At 48.3% G+C, this 13,606-nt stretch overlaps 1 protein-coding gene across 2 annotated transcripts; it reads right to left on the reverse strand.

The window, feature by feature from the left end:
- Window positions 1-213: 213 nt before the first annotated feature.
- On the reverse strand, window positions 214-10,789 carry ENC1 (ectodermal-neural cortex 1). Of its 2 annotated transcripts, none has more exons than XM_060093043.1 (3): window positions 10,504-10,789; window positions 4,359-6,173; window positions 214-380 (listed from the first exon to the last, which is right to left on the reverse strand). In XM_060093043.1, exons 1-2 carry the CDS (start codon window positions 10,521-10,523, stop codon window positions 4,391-4,393), a joined length of 1,803 nt encoding a protein of 600 aa, XP_059949026.1. In that variant the 5' UTR covers window positions 10,524-10,789; the 3' UTR covers window positions 214-380; window positions 4,359-4,390. The 2 variants fall into 2 exon arrangements, with proteins under 2 accessions (XP_059949026.1, XP_059949027.1); XM_060093044.1 differs by having other exon boundaries at window positions 10,395-10,789.
- Window positions 10,790-13,606: the final 2,817 nt, after the last annotated feature.

The following is a 13,606-nucleotide window of genomic DNA, read 5'->3' on the forward strand; positions in this document are numbered from 1 at the left end:
CCATTTCAAATTTTACACATAAATGGTGGAACCCATGGAAATCAAATGCTGAATATGGTACAGCAAGGGAAAAAGGCCGGCTTTTCTCTCCCTTTGAGGGGCTGATTAATGCTGACATTAATCCACAATTACAAGACAAGGACTAGATCACAGGTTCGTTCATTCATATTTAAACCATGTGCCTCTTGCACGGGAAATCCCACCCCCTCCCTCCTCCCCCTCCCCCCTTCCTTCAAGTCCAGTTAGAAGCATTTACAAGGTGTGGTGGATTGGACTGTAGCAACTTCCTTGCCTTTTTTCCTTTTCTTTCTCTTCATTCAACTTGGCCTCTCCAAAGTAGAAATCCCATCTTGTCTCACTGAGGGACGGAGTCAGCTAAACTAGAGGAACAGGAAAATTTTTTGTTAGTCTCAAAATCTGAAAAAAAAAATTAAACTTGGGACAGAGTAGGTCAATATGGCTTCCAGAGGTCTTAATTACACATTCGGTAGGTGCATGCATGCATGCAGACGGCCCAACAAAAACCGTGGTATCCGAAGAAAGATCTCTGCTTCTTTCCTAAACATGTATACGTTTAAAGTTCAAACCTATACATCTAGGTGCTGTTACGAGTTGCCTTCTTCTGCTCCCGACATTCATAATTCCTCTCCACAGTTAAACAGAGCCACTGTAGTGATCACCAGAGGGTCTCAAGAGATTCCTTTGCCAATCCCCTCCCCGCGCCCCCCGCCTTGGGCCCATTTACCATAAAGGATTCCAAATTAAATTTATTCACCATATAGAAGGCAGACATATTAATCCTCTTATTTAAATGCATCTCTGCTATTCATTACGGCAGAAATCAGTCTCGCTTTCTTTCACATGACAGCATACCAGGCCTCACCAGCCCAGGGCTGGAGTTTATTCTCCAAGTTCATCAGTCCACACTGAGGAGACTCGGGCTGTGGTATGCAGTGTGTTATTATCTACAGAATCAACCGCCATCAAATGTGAATATAAATTCAAGGTGCCATAATCATGAAGCCTGCACATTTCATGGGAGCTGGTGTTTCCCCACACCACCCATCCTTCCCATTTAGTTAAGTCTAATTTTACAGAAGGAGAGTTTGCAGAGGGCTTTTGTCTTTCAAATGCTCACCCTATCTGTTCTTGGAGCCCATTTCCAGCCCTAGCATAAGAGTCTGCAGCCCCAGTGCTGAAACTCGAAGTACAGACAGAGGGAATTCAGGAGGGGCGCTCATCACTTGCACTGACTTCTTCTTGCTCTTGTGTGTTCGGAAGTCTGATTCATTTCATTAGTTGTTTCTTTTGGCAGTTTCATAACAGTGATTCAAGCTTTCAAGACATTCCTTAGACGACGGGTGTCATCGCCCACCCTCACCTCCTTGAAACCTATACATCAACATTAGGCCTAAAGAATGTATCTTATAATAATATGAAATGTCAAGATGTTGCACACTCAAACAGAAAAACAAAAAACCCCAAAACAAAAAACACCACTAAAAAGGGGGGCCGGGAACAAAGCAAACCAAAATCCAAACGCCGTCAAGTTGGGGGCCACACAGCACCATGAAAATGGAGCAAAATCAAAAGTAATTTCCTCTTTGTCCCTCCCAGCAGCTGGGAGCAGCTGGAGAGAGTTAAAATCTCCTTGGTGGATAAGCTTTTAGACCTAGGGAAACTTTTTGTTAACACTATTAATTCAGGTAGCACCTACATGTGGAGGGCAAAGCCAGGTCCCGGAAGCGTTTGCAGCTTAGGACTGATACCTACACAGCACCTCTTTTAAGTCACTCCATCCGGCTTAAGTGTTTTAACACTATCTTGTGTGTAGTAAACTTTAGAAATTTAAACCAACATTCTCTCTGTCGGAAACTCCAACCGTGGCTTTGATCAGCCCCACACCACCCTTTAAAAAGGCGAACCTGGCCCTGTCGAATTTCCTTATTCTGTGCTTGACTCTCTGGCTAAGAGCACCAAGGGCAGAGGGGATGTTGTTTCGAATATAACCGAACACTTTATTTGTTCCATTTCCCAGGGACCGGACATGTGTGATTAGGTTCAAATACCCAGGAGAGGGTGAATTCGAGTGTTTGCCAACATACTCACTCTGGGCTGAGAAAGGAGGTACCAAAAATGAAGTATAAAGATAACAAGCTGATAATAGTCAAAGAAACCTCATTTTCACATGACACACAAAGCTAATTCCACTGCGAGCTAAGGTCTAAATTGAAGGGAGGAAAGAAAACTAATACGAGTATTGAACACTTAATATGTACCAGGCACTGGCTAGGTATTTTCACGCCTCTCTTTTCTTTTTCCTCATTTATCAATTCACCCAAGTCTGAACTGGGACAGATCTTAAGGAAAGCATAATTCGAATCACTCATTTGACAAAGGAGATCTCTGAAGTGCAGAGAGGTCCAGACTCCACAGCTAGAAACAGAATGTACATGTGGTCTCTCTCTTTTCTACCTATATGACATATAGGATGCCAGCCACTTCCAAGGATGCCAGCCAGTTACCATTTGGATGTACTGCCACCATCACTGGCAATTTTTAAGGCTCTCCTATGCAAATATAGTCAGTTTTGGACTAACACCCAATTTAGTGCACTGTTAATTGATGCTTTTGCCTAGAAGGTTCTTTAAACCTTCTTTAGAGTTGAGTAATGCATTCATATCGCAAATGAAATAACCCCTTTCAGAGCATTTGTTTATTCAGGATTATTGAGATGCCAGCAAGGCTGCAAAAACCAGTTTGGCGTGGGACACTGTTAGCCCCATTCGCTCCCCAGAGGACGGTTCTGACAGTTCCTGCTCCTTTGAAGGAGTCTCAGTCCAGGAAAACATTACATTACTAAGAACTGTACTAACTGTAATAGGCTGGAGGAGATAACTGAAGCAATGAAAGACACAGAACGATTACATGTGAAAGGGAGGCCAGTTTTACTGGTGTTTCTAAATGAGCTGTAAGAAATGAGCAAAGAAAAGACAAATGAGTCCAAACCCCTCTTTGCTAGAAGGTCCCCTTCAAAGGTGTGAAACATACTAGGGAACACAGAACCAAACCTTTCCAAGGAATGAGTTCATTTTCCCAGCAGTTCCTCCAAAGCAGATTTTTAAATTTTATTCTCTTATTATTAGTAATGAGCCCATTAGTCACCAAAACAAATCAATCCACTCCGTGTGTTCCGTGCTACACTTAGATACGCTTAAGTGATTCCGGGGCCAATCCTGAGAATGCTTTAACAGCAGCAAAGCGGCCATTAGCTTCCCAAACCCTGAACTGTGTAGGCCTATTAATTATTTGAGCCAAGAGTATTATATACTCTTAAGTACACAGGACAACCATTATGTACCCAGATATATGACACAGAAACACAACTTTTGTTCGCCCTGACAATGGGGTCAGCTTGACTGATTAACTCTGAAAAGCTAAAGGAAGGGGAGTTTAGATGCTCAGTGTGTCCGTACATCAGACAAGCTTATACAGTGCAGGTGCAACCTTTTCTAAGGACAGACCTAGACTTCTCAAAAGTTAATAAATGCCCTAAAGGGGGCTGTTTTTTTGGGGCGGGGGGGGAGAAGGAAAAACCTTTAAAATAAGCTAATGAATAATTCTGGACAGAAGACAATGGGAATCATTTTCAGCATTCAATTTTTTAAACTCCACTTCATTCTAAAAAGGGTTTGAGGAAGTTACATTTAAAAATCTACAATTATTTCCTGGGGTGATAACAACGTGAAGTTTATTAAGTAGCCATTCGGCGTGAGCTCAAGTGCTTATGCTCTGGAGCCAGACTGCCCGGGTTGACGTCTTGACCAACCCTTCCGCCTGCAAAGCCCTATGACCTTGGGCAACTTACTTAACCCCTGTGTACATCAGGTGTTTTCATCTACGAAGTGCTCTCATAATAATATCCCACAGGGTTGTTGTAGGGACCAAATGAAATGATCCATGGGCAACACACAGCCTAGCTGCCGGCACACAGGGAGGGCTCAGGAGACAAGGTTCCCAACCTGGCCGTAATTAGAATCACTGAAGAACTTTCTAAAAATGCTAATGCCTGGGTCCCACCCAGACCTAATGAAACCCAGCCTCTGGAGTGGGCAGGTTTCAAAAAGCTCTTTGGGAGATTCTGAGGCCCAATAAAGGCTGACAACCACTGGCTTATGTTTGGGGGGTTGCAGCTGTGGTCAACATAAGTGTTTAAGTTTCGGGGTACAAGTGCTTTTATTTGTAGTTCTTCATGTAGAACCTCTATAGGATGGGCTATATGGAGCCTGTTTCACTTACGTACGGGCTTACACAGCTAGCTCAACTATATGGATACTTACAGCTAAACTGACTCTTACCTTACGCTCACTCTCTTTAGGATGCATTGTGTTTAAGAGGGCAGATGTTTCCAGGTGCTGACAAACGCAGTAGGGATCAGCGAGTACGGGACCGTGGTTATGCTGTTCCATGCGTCCAACGTTGGATCGTAGCAGTCCAGAGTTTTGCATCGCTGAATGCCAAAGTACCCTCCAACCACGTAGAGTTTGTTTCCGGAGGCCACAGCGTGGCAGCTCATCCGCTTTGCTGTCACGTCTCCCACCTTGGTCCACTGGTAAGTCTCGCTATTGAATTTATAAGCAGAGCAGGCGGAGAACTCGGTATCTCCCCCCATAATAAAAATCTGGTTACCCAGCACAGCTGCCGCCGTGTAACGCCAGGGCTGGGGACAGGTGGCCGGGACCGTCCACCTGTTTTCACACTGATCGTAACACTGAACCTTGGGGAGCTTGTCATGACTGACGCTGGTACCTCCGAAAGCAAACAGCTTGAGCTTGGCACTCACCACTGCGGCATTGCTGACCCCTTCTCGGAGAGGGGCCACCATGGTCCATTTGTTGGTTGTGGGGTCATAATGTTCTACTTGCTTTAGAGAGACTGAGGGGGAGGCCGGGAGGCAGCCAGTGGCGGCAGTGTGCCCCCCGACCACGTACAGGCAGTGCTTCAGTTCAGCAGAGCCATGGCCAAACCTGGCCACCAGCATGGGGGCCGCCTTGGACCACTCCTCATGCAGGGTATCATAAACCCAGACATCTTTCGAGACTCCATTCTCAGACCCTCGCCCCCCAGTAATGTATACTTTGCAGCCAATTGCACAGGCGCTGAACTCTTTTCTCGGGCTGGGGATGTCGGCCTTGGGAATGATCTCTTTGGCCTTCTGGTCGACCAGATACAGCTTGTCACACATGAAAGTCTGTCCTCCCAAGAGGAAGAGGGCATGGCCGGTTTTCCGGGGCCGGGCACAGAGGCTGGTCACCACGCCGTCGTTCTGCAGGATTTTCAGCTTGCACCTGATGGCCTCTTCCACGATCTCCTTGCTCTTCCTCTGCTTGGTGATGAGCTCCTCCATGGCCACATTCTCCATGAGATAGATGGCCGGCAGCAGAGCCAGCCTCACCGTCTGCAACAGCTCCGGGAGATAGCAGTAACGCTTCTTCAGGTCGTAGCTGATCCAGTTAATTGCAGACTCGTACACAAGTCTTTCGTCTTCCGTCTCCAGCTCTTCACTGGACAGGAGCTGCACTACCATGTCCTGGGGCAGCTGGAGGAAATCTTCGTTCTTCCTGATGGTCTGGAAATTGCTGAGACACATCCTCCAAGAGAGCTCGTACAGCTTGGTGCACTGGTGTGCGTCGGACAGCAGCAGCATGCCCAGGCAGTTGGTGGGGTGCAGGTTCTTCTCTAGGAACTCGGCGCAGGCATCCCGGATGTCTTGAAACTCCAGCATGTCACCAGCTTCCAGGAGCGATTCCGCGTTTTCTTCATTGATGATGACCCGGGAGGAGTAAGCGTAGTCGAGGAGCAGCTCCAAGACTTCCGGGTGGATGGAGTTGTCGAAGTTGACTTCGCTGTCCTGGCTCTCCTTCAGGCCGCCGCTGAACATGGCTTCGAAGTAGCGGCTGCACGCGGCCAGCACCGCCCGGTGACACGGGAAGGTCCTATTTCCGGCATGGAGAAGGACGTCGGTGAAGAGACGCTGCTGGCGTAACAGGTTCAGGTGAGTGAGGACACTGTCCGCGTAGGAGGACTTGTGAAACAGATAGATGTTAATGGAGCCACTGCTGGCCCTGGACTTGCGGTTCTCGTGCACGCTGACGGACATTTTGTTTCCACTCCTGAAAAACAAAACACAACTATTGAACCTGATGCTCTCAGTGTTCAGAACGGCCGAACCAAACCAGCAACTGTTTTGGACAGAGGAAACAGAACACTTCGCTGTTGGCCCTGCCGCCAGGGACAGTCAGGCCTATACAAAGTCAGAGACGAATAATGGACAGTCAGGCCTATACAAAGTCAGAGACGGCTACCTACCTATAAGGAAAGACACTTATTATAATACCGTTGAGCTATTTAAACTATACACTGTTTAAAAAAAAACAAAAAAACAATCACTGCTTAAGAGCAGGTTCATCTTGGAAAACCTGATTGCCAACTTGCAGGATATTGAAGTCCTTGAGAATGTAAGTCAGCAAAAGCCAAGAGGAGCAAGGTCTCATTCTCACAGCTCCCTGCCCTAGTCCAGCTGATTCACTGCTGGCCACTTGAAAGGCCAGGCCTCCAGCTCTTGTAACGCCGGATGGGCACTGGCGTTAATGTCCTATGCAAGCAACGTAAAGCCATGTGTAAAACAAATACCTACTAATTAATTCCATTAAGAATTCCTTTGGTAAGACCCAGTGTCTTACCAAAGTGTAAGTGCAGTAAATGGGAAATGTAACATTAAAACCACAGGCTTAGGCCAACTTCTAAAATGACCAAACCTTTATTTATCATTACAAATAATTTGTAACCAGACACCTCTACCACTATAGTGTCCTGAAAGAGCCCCAATATAAACACAACCATATATGGATCAGCAAGCTATCCTGGAAACAGGATAGATTCTGGCCACAGTCACCACTCCCCTTTCCTGCTCCAGACAGCTTCCAAAGTGGCGATTTGGGCACAGAAAGGGAAGAATATTTTGTTGTTCTGTTCTCCCTGCTTTAAATCAAATCTTAGAAAACCAGTTACAAGAACAAAGGATGTAACCACCCATCTCTCTTGATTAAACAGGGCATCACCAGGACCATCCTTGTGTACCTGCAAACGCTGGCACCTGCATCTAGGGAGTCCAAAATGCAAATGTCGCTTTATCTAAATCAAAACACACACGTGTGTGTGTATGTGTGTTGCCTGCCATTGTTAATTTAAGGCCACTCTAGAATTTATTTGCTGACTAGAGTGTTTTCCTCAGTATCTAAATGGAAATTATAGCAGAACCGAATGCTCTCTTTGGCTTTCCTCAGTAATCAAACTGTAGGCTAAAGATACAGGACATGCCTATCACCTATCTTCAAAAATTGAACCATCTTTTTCCTTTTTCACCCTACCCTTCTGTTACTTCAAAGAAATAATAGCTTCAAGAACCTGCCTGTCAAAGGATTCCTAGGGAAACTGTTTATCCCAGGAGGGTAAACTGCGTGGTTACAGTATCTGTTCCAAACACGGAACAGCCAGTCCTTATGGCAGAGCTGAAACCCAAGGCCTGCTTGTTTCCTTCAACCTGACCAGCAGAGGCAAGGCAGGCACAGAAAACAACAGAGGCAGGTACCTAACTTGCCTTTGACACACAGGCCTCATACTATTAGGAGTTGCAACTTGTTTTCTTTCATTTGGGGCATGTAACTTTTCACTGTGAGTAAACGTGACTTAGTGGAATAAAATAAACAACAGAGTCCTAGGGCTCTGGTATTAAGAAGCCTTTACGAAGCACCCATCAGTCTCCACAGTGACTTGGGCTTTGACAAATGGTGAGAAGGCAAGCATCACCGCAACCCTCAAGCTAAGCCTCTATGGTCTAGTCCATTTTACCCAATGCCCAATGCTCCTAAGAGCAAGTGACAGGACCCTATGTGAATACACTAGGTTCTCCAATGTGTTAAAACAGTATTAGCATCCCTGCTGTCCTACTGCTGGTAGTCATCATTTGCATTAGTACATTCAAGCTGAAATTCTTTGAGGAAGATTTTAAGCCTAAACCTCAAAAGATGCTATAAATATTCCTATGCCTCATACAGAAAGGTGCAAGACTCCAAACGAGTAGCTATGCTTTTTTTTTTTAAGCTAATGCTTCCAAAGCAACCTCAAAAGCTGCCTCCTGTGGATGGACCTAGAGATTATCATACAAAGTAAGTCAGACAGGGAAAGACAAATATCATATGACATTGCTTATATGTGGAACCTAAAAAAAGATACAAATGAACTTATTTACAAAACAGAAATAGACTCACAGACAAAGAAAACAAACGTATGGTTACCAAAGGGGAAAGGGGGAGGAGGGATAAATTAGGAGTTTGGGATTGAAATATACACACTACTATATATAAAGTAGATAACCAAGAAGGATCTACTGTATAGCACAGGGAAATATACTCAATGTCTTGTAATAACCTGTAATGGAAAAGAATCTTAAAAAGTATATATATATATTATATATATATAATATACATATAATGAATCACTTTGCTGTACACCTGAAACTAACAACACTGTAAACCAACTATACTTCAATTAACAAACAACAAAAAAAGGGCTTCCCTGGTGGTGCAGTGGTTAAGAATCAGCCTGCCAATGCAGGGGACACGGGTTCAAGCCCTGGTCCGGGAAGATCCCACATGCCACGGAGCAGCTAAGCCTGTGCACCACAACTACTGAGCCTGCGCTCTAGAGCCCATGAGCCACAACTACTGAAGCCCGTGCTCCGCAACAAGAGAAGCCACCGCAATGAGAAGCCCGCGCATCACAACGAAGAGTAGCTCCCGCTCGCAGCAACCAGAGAAAGCCTGTGCACAGCAATGAAGACCCAACGCAGCCAAAAATAAATAAATTTTAAAAAAAAGTTGCCTTCTTTCCAGCTAAGAGTGAATGCAGCTCTGACAGAAGAATGAGGCTGCACAAGGTACATAAGCACCGAAGTGCCTGCAGATTGAGCTGGAATTACACCCACCCGGCCCGGAAGGCGTTTCCCTAAGCAGTGTAAAACAACACTCACAACGAGGCTTACACTTAACAAAACAGTTTAGAAGACCTTGGGATATAGGATCTGCATCTCTTTGCAGCCTATGTTTATGCTCCTGTATTTCCCAGGTAGGTTCATAAAGCCAGCAGAAAGAGCCTAGCCTGTCACCTTGGATGCCACCCAGATGGAGAAGTGTGTCAGTCAAAATCCAACAATCTTGCAGCAATATTTGATTAAAATAAAAGGTAAACTTGAAGACCCAAGGGAAACGACTTGCCTTGTATTTTAAAATTATGCAAATGTGAGAACATCAGCAGAAACCACGTATACAGCCACTAAACGCACCTTCAACATGAAATGAATCATCCTTCTGGCATTTTTTTTAAGCCCCCAGAGAAACAATATTTGCATGCCAAGTTAAGTGGCAAAAAAAACGCACACATATACTTAACCTGCCTCTACAAAGAAGGGGAAAAGGGCTGCTATTACCAGTGAACATCAAAAGGGATTCTAGCTACAGTAACTTCAGTTCACTTAATGCTCTTTAACCAGGCTCTGGGCCTCCAATACTTAGCGGCGTGTCACATTTCTTTGGGTTTTAAACCTGATCTCAGTGCAATCAAAGGAGAAACTAGGCAGATTTTCTCGGACATTCATATTATTGATAACAACGGAACATTATAAAGAGACTGTTAACAAGAAAAGCATTTTACTATACAGCCCTCTATAACACCTGTAACGCTCTTTAACACTCTGCCCATGCCTGTGAGGGCGACACCACACACACGCCAAGTTCAACGGTTCATCTCCACCCTGCCCACCAATTCCTATCCTTCGAAACTAAGCATGTTAAGACTAAATACTTCCATGAGAAGAAACTAATTTTTCAGAAACCAGTTTTCATTCATTCCCTACAGACGTCTGGCCGCAGTGAACGTGCCCTCACTAGGGGTGTCTGCGCGCGGCCCTATTGCTCACCGTGCCGGGTAGGGTGCAACGTGGACCAACAATCCCGCGCGCTCGACAATGCTCTTTCCGCTGGGGGGGGAGGGGGGGATTGATCGTATTCCGGCTCAGCTCCTAGCTCTCCAGCAGCTCGCCCGGGCGGCGCGCCACCGAGAGGAGCCCCCTCCAGCAATGCCCGTCTCTTCTTGCTGTGGGAGGGCAGCGGTGGACACCAGGTCTCCGCCCCGAGAACAGCTCCCCACCGCCGCCTAAGTCGGAGCCCCAGGCTCCGGGGCGCACACACACCCCCTCGCGATCACACCCCGCAGGCCAGGCAGCCCCTGAAACTCGCGGCGCCTGCAACAGGTCCGCGGCGGTAGGGGAGACTTACAACAGTGGCGACCGGCCACAGTGCACGACCGGCTGGGTTCTTGCCTCGGTCACCGGGTAGGGAGGGGACGGAGCGGACGTCTCAGCCCCAGGAAGCAACAGCGACTGACCGGGCGAAAGGAGCGCGCATGGAACTCTGGCTCGCGGGCTGGTTACCGCGGGCGGATCGCCGCGGCCTCACGACCCCCACGTCGCGGACTCTGCGCCCGCCACCCGCGGAGCAGCTCCCGGAGTGAGCTCTGGAGGCGAGAGCGAGCCCGCAGCTGCAGGCGCCGCAGAAGGAGGCGGGCTGTACCCTCGCGGGAGGGAGCTGGAAAGCGCCTTGTGCGCCGGCGGCCGCTTGGCGTCTCGACTCGGCCTCTGCAGCGCCACCGCCGCGCCGCCTCCTCTCCGGCTTCCCGAGCAGTCTGCGCCCGGCCGCCCAGCGCCCGGCTATAAGCGGAGCGGCGGGGAGGGGAGGGGAGGGAAGGGGAGGGGAGGGGAGAGGGCGCGTAGGCAAAAAGTGACACCAGGGGAGGGAGGGAGGAAGCGCGTGAATGCGGCCAGCGGAGAAGGAGGAGGAGGAGGAAGGGAAGGAGGACAAGAGTCGGAGGAGAGTGTGTCGGGGGAGTTAGTCGTGAGAGGAAGCGGGGGAGGGGGCTGTGGCGAGTGGAGAGAGACAAAGCGCACGCGGAATCTCAGCCAAGAGCAGCTGCAACCCTCGGGGATCGCGAATAAAACAAGTTTTCCTGCGTCGGTGTGTCTGCGTCTCTAGCCCAGCCGGGTGCTGAGGGATCCTCGGCCGGGGAGCGCAGCCCCTCACTGTGCGCTCCGAGCTGCGGGAGCCCGCCTGATGCTCAGGACAGGGCGGCGAGGGGCGAGCCGGGTGTCCGCGGCACGCGCCGTGGGCGCGCACAGCCCGCGCGCTGGGTGGGATATCTGGATGGAGGATGGTGGCGAGGTTTGGACACAATTTTGGACACTCCGGGGACACCGCAGGTTGGGCAAAGCCGGGCCGTAGGGTTTCTCGGTGGCAGTGGACCAGAAAGACTCGAGCCCCAGGCGCTTCCCGCCCCCCAGTCCTCCCTCCCCACCCCCCGCGGGTGCTGCACCCGCGGCTGGACTCTGCCCCACGCCGCCCGGGGCAGCAGTAGCCCGGCACTCTCCGGCGAGGCGTGCACCACGTGCTTTGCAGCCAATCGCCGCCGCCGCTTTATTCAAAGCGACCCGCTCCTAGGAGCGGCCCAGCCGCCGCCTCTTCGTAGCGATAAAGTCTCAATCTCCTTCTCAGACTGGGCCCTTTCCTGTCTTTTATCGCCGGGTCGTGTTAGTTAGGAGTTCAGCAAAGAAATGGTTCAGCACACACACGTTTGAAGCGCCCTTGTGCCACGAGAAGAGAAGGCGATTAGAAAACTAATCTCGAAAGGCGATCACTATTTTTGAAGCCCACTTTTGATATTTGTACCAAGGGCTTGTCTTTCCACTGGGAGCTGAAATGCCTGTTTTTCTTTTTATTGGGTATTTGGAATAAAGTATATGAATGAACTGTAGAGATTACTGATCCGGCTCCCTTGTTTTACAGGTTAGGAAACTGAGGCCCAGGGAGATGTGAATTGTCCAGCTAGAGGGCACACAGCTACTTGCAGTGGCCCAGCCCTATAGCTGGAGTGGGGACCCACGACGGAGTTTTCTCTCCCCACTCCACCTCCCAGCTTTCTTTTAAATATTAGATGCAGAGGGCTTCCCTGGTGGCGCAGTGGTTGAGAGTCCGCCTGCCGATGCAGGGGACACGGGTTCGTGCCCCGGTCCCGGAAGCTCCCACATGCCGCGGAGCAACTAGGCCCGTGAGCCATGGCTGCTGAGCCTGCGCGTCCGGAGCCTGAGCTCCGCAATGGGAGAGGCCACAACAGTGAGAGGCCCACATACCGCAAAAAAAAAAAAAAAAAAAAAAAAAAAAAAAAAAATATATATATATATATATATATATATATATATATATTAGATGCAGAAATGGTTTAACAGGCAGAAGAGGCTCTGCCTGGCGCGCCCAGAGCCCAGAGACTGCCGAAACCAAGGCTCTGTCGGTCCTTTAATCCTACTTTCCTTTACACGCAGTCCCTTCTGGTATTCGCGCTGAGAAATTTCGCTCCTTGCAAACAAAGAAAGACAGTGCCCTCTGAAGTCCTTTGTTAGCATTAGCTCGTCAGCCTCACCACGAGCCTTTACATATCTGCTTCATGTTTTAACGTATTATGCAGAGTCTCGGCTCGAGACTGCTTCACAAAGCCGGAGAGGCCAGATCAATTCCCGGTCAGACCCACGAGCAGGGGTCTGCCTGCTGCGAGGTAAAGACAGGGGGAGCGCCGCGAGCCGACCCAGTTGCTAAAGATGTGGATAAAATCAGCGAAGACCAGACGGATAGAAACACCGTAGACGTCAGAGATAGGTGCTGAAAAGCCAGGAGAGGGAAACGTGAAGCTATTGCACATATGTCTTTTAAAAAACATGCTTCTGTAGCCTTCAGCAAGGAGTGGGGGGAAGGTGATCAGTGCAGCCCCCAAAGGCACCTCGTCCAAGTGCTTTGTCTGTCTGGGTTGTGGGTCAAAAACAAGCAGGTTGGTTATGAAGACCAAATGTTAATGTCTTCCGCGGGGAGTGGGACTGGGTGGGGTGGGGTGTTCTGTTTAAATTAAGAGATTAACATTTTTTTCTCATTAAGGAGTATTTCCTTCTTACTTAAATTACCTAACAAATCTACTGGGAACTGTACCTAGATGACCCTGCCTAGGAATAAAACATGTCCTCAGTTCAGCTGGTTGGCTGGGGATTTTGCCACAGAAAGTCACTGAGCTAGGAACAGGCCATCTATTTTGGTTGTATCTTTACCACCCGGAAACTGCAGTGTCTTTAACCGAGGGGCCGGAGGGGAGAACAAAGTTTACATGTCTTTGCAAATAGCTTTGCTAAGCAGGCAGGGCTGAGAAAAGAGTGAACTCGTCTGGCCATTGTGTCATCATCCACCGATGCTAATTTCCTGTGTCTGTTCTACCTAACGTTGCCACCTTTCTACGCTTCAAGAAAAGAGAAGGAAAAAAAAGTTGTGGCCTGGAAAATCTTGAAAGTATTCAGTGACCACATACATTTGCTTCATCTGCCTTAGGGAGATAAGCAACATGGATGAAGGGAAAAGAAATTACTTATTATATGGGTTATGAAAACTGGAAGACAAATGAC

The sequence above is a fragment of the Mesoplodon densirostris genome, chromosome 3 (genome assembly GCF_025265405.1).
Source record: "Mesoplodon densirostris isolate mMesDen1 chromosome 3, mMesDen1 primary haplotype, whole genome shotgun sequence".
NCBI lineage: Eukaryota > Metazoa > Chordata > Mammalia > Artiodactyla > Ziphiidae > Mesoplodon > Mesoplodon densirostris.

Excerpts from the sequence above, each read along its gene's own strand:
- ENC1 (XM_060093043.1), bottom strand. The coding sequence starts at position 10,523 with ATGCGCGCTCCTTTCGCCCG. Across the intron at positions 6,174-10,503 it reads ATGCGCGCTCCTTTCGCCCG|GAGTGGAAACAAAATGTCCG; the intron begins GTCAGTCGCTGT and ends TTTGTTTTTCAG.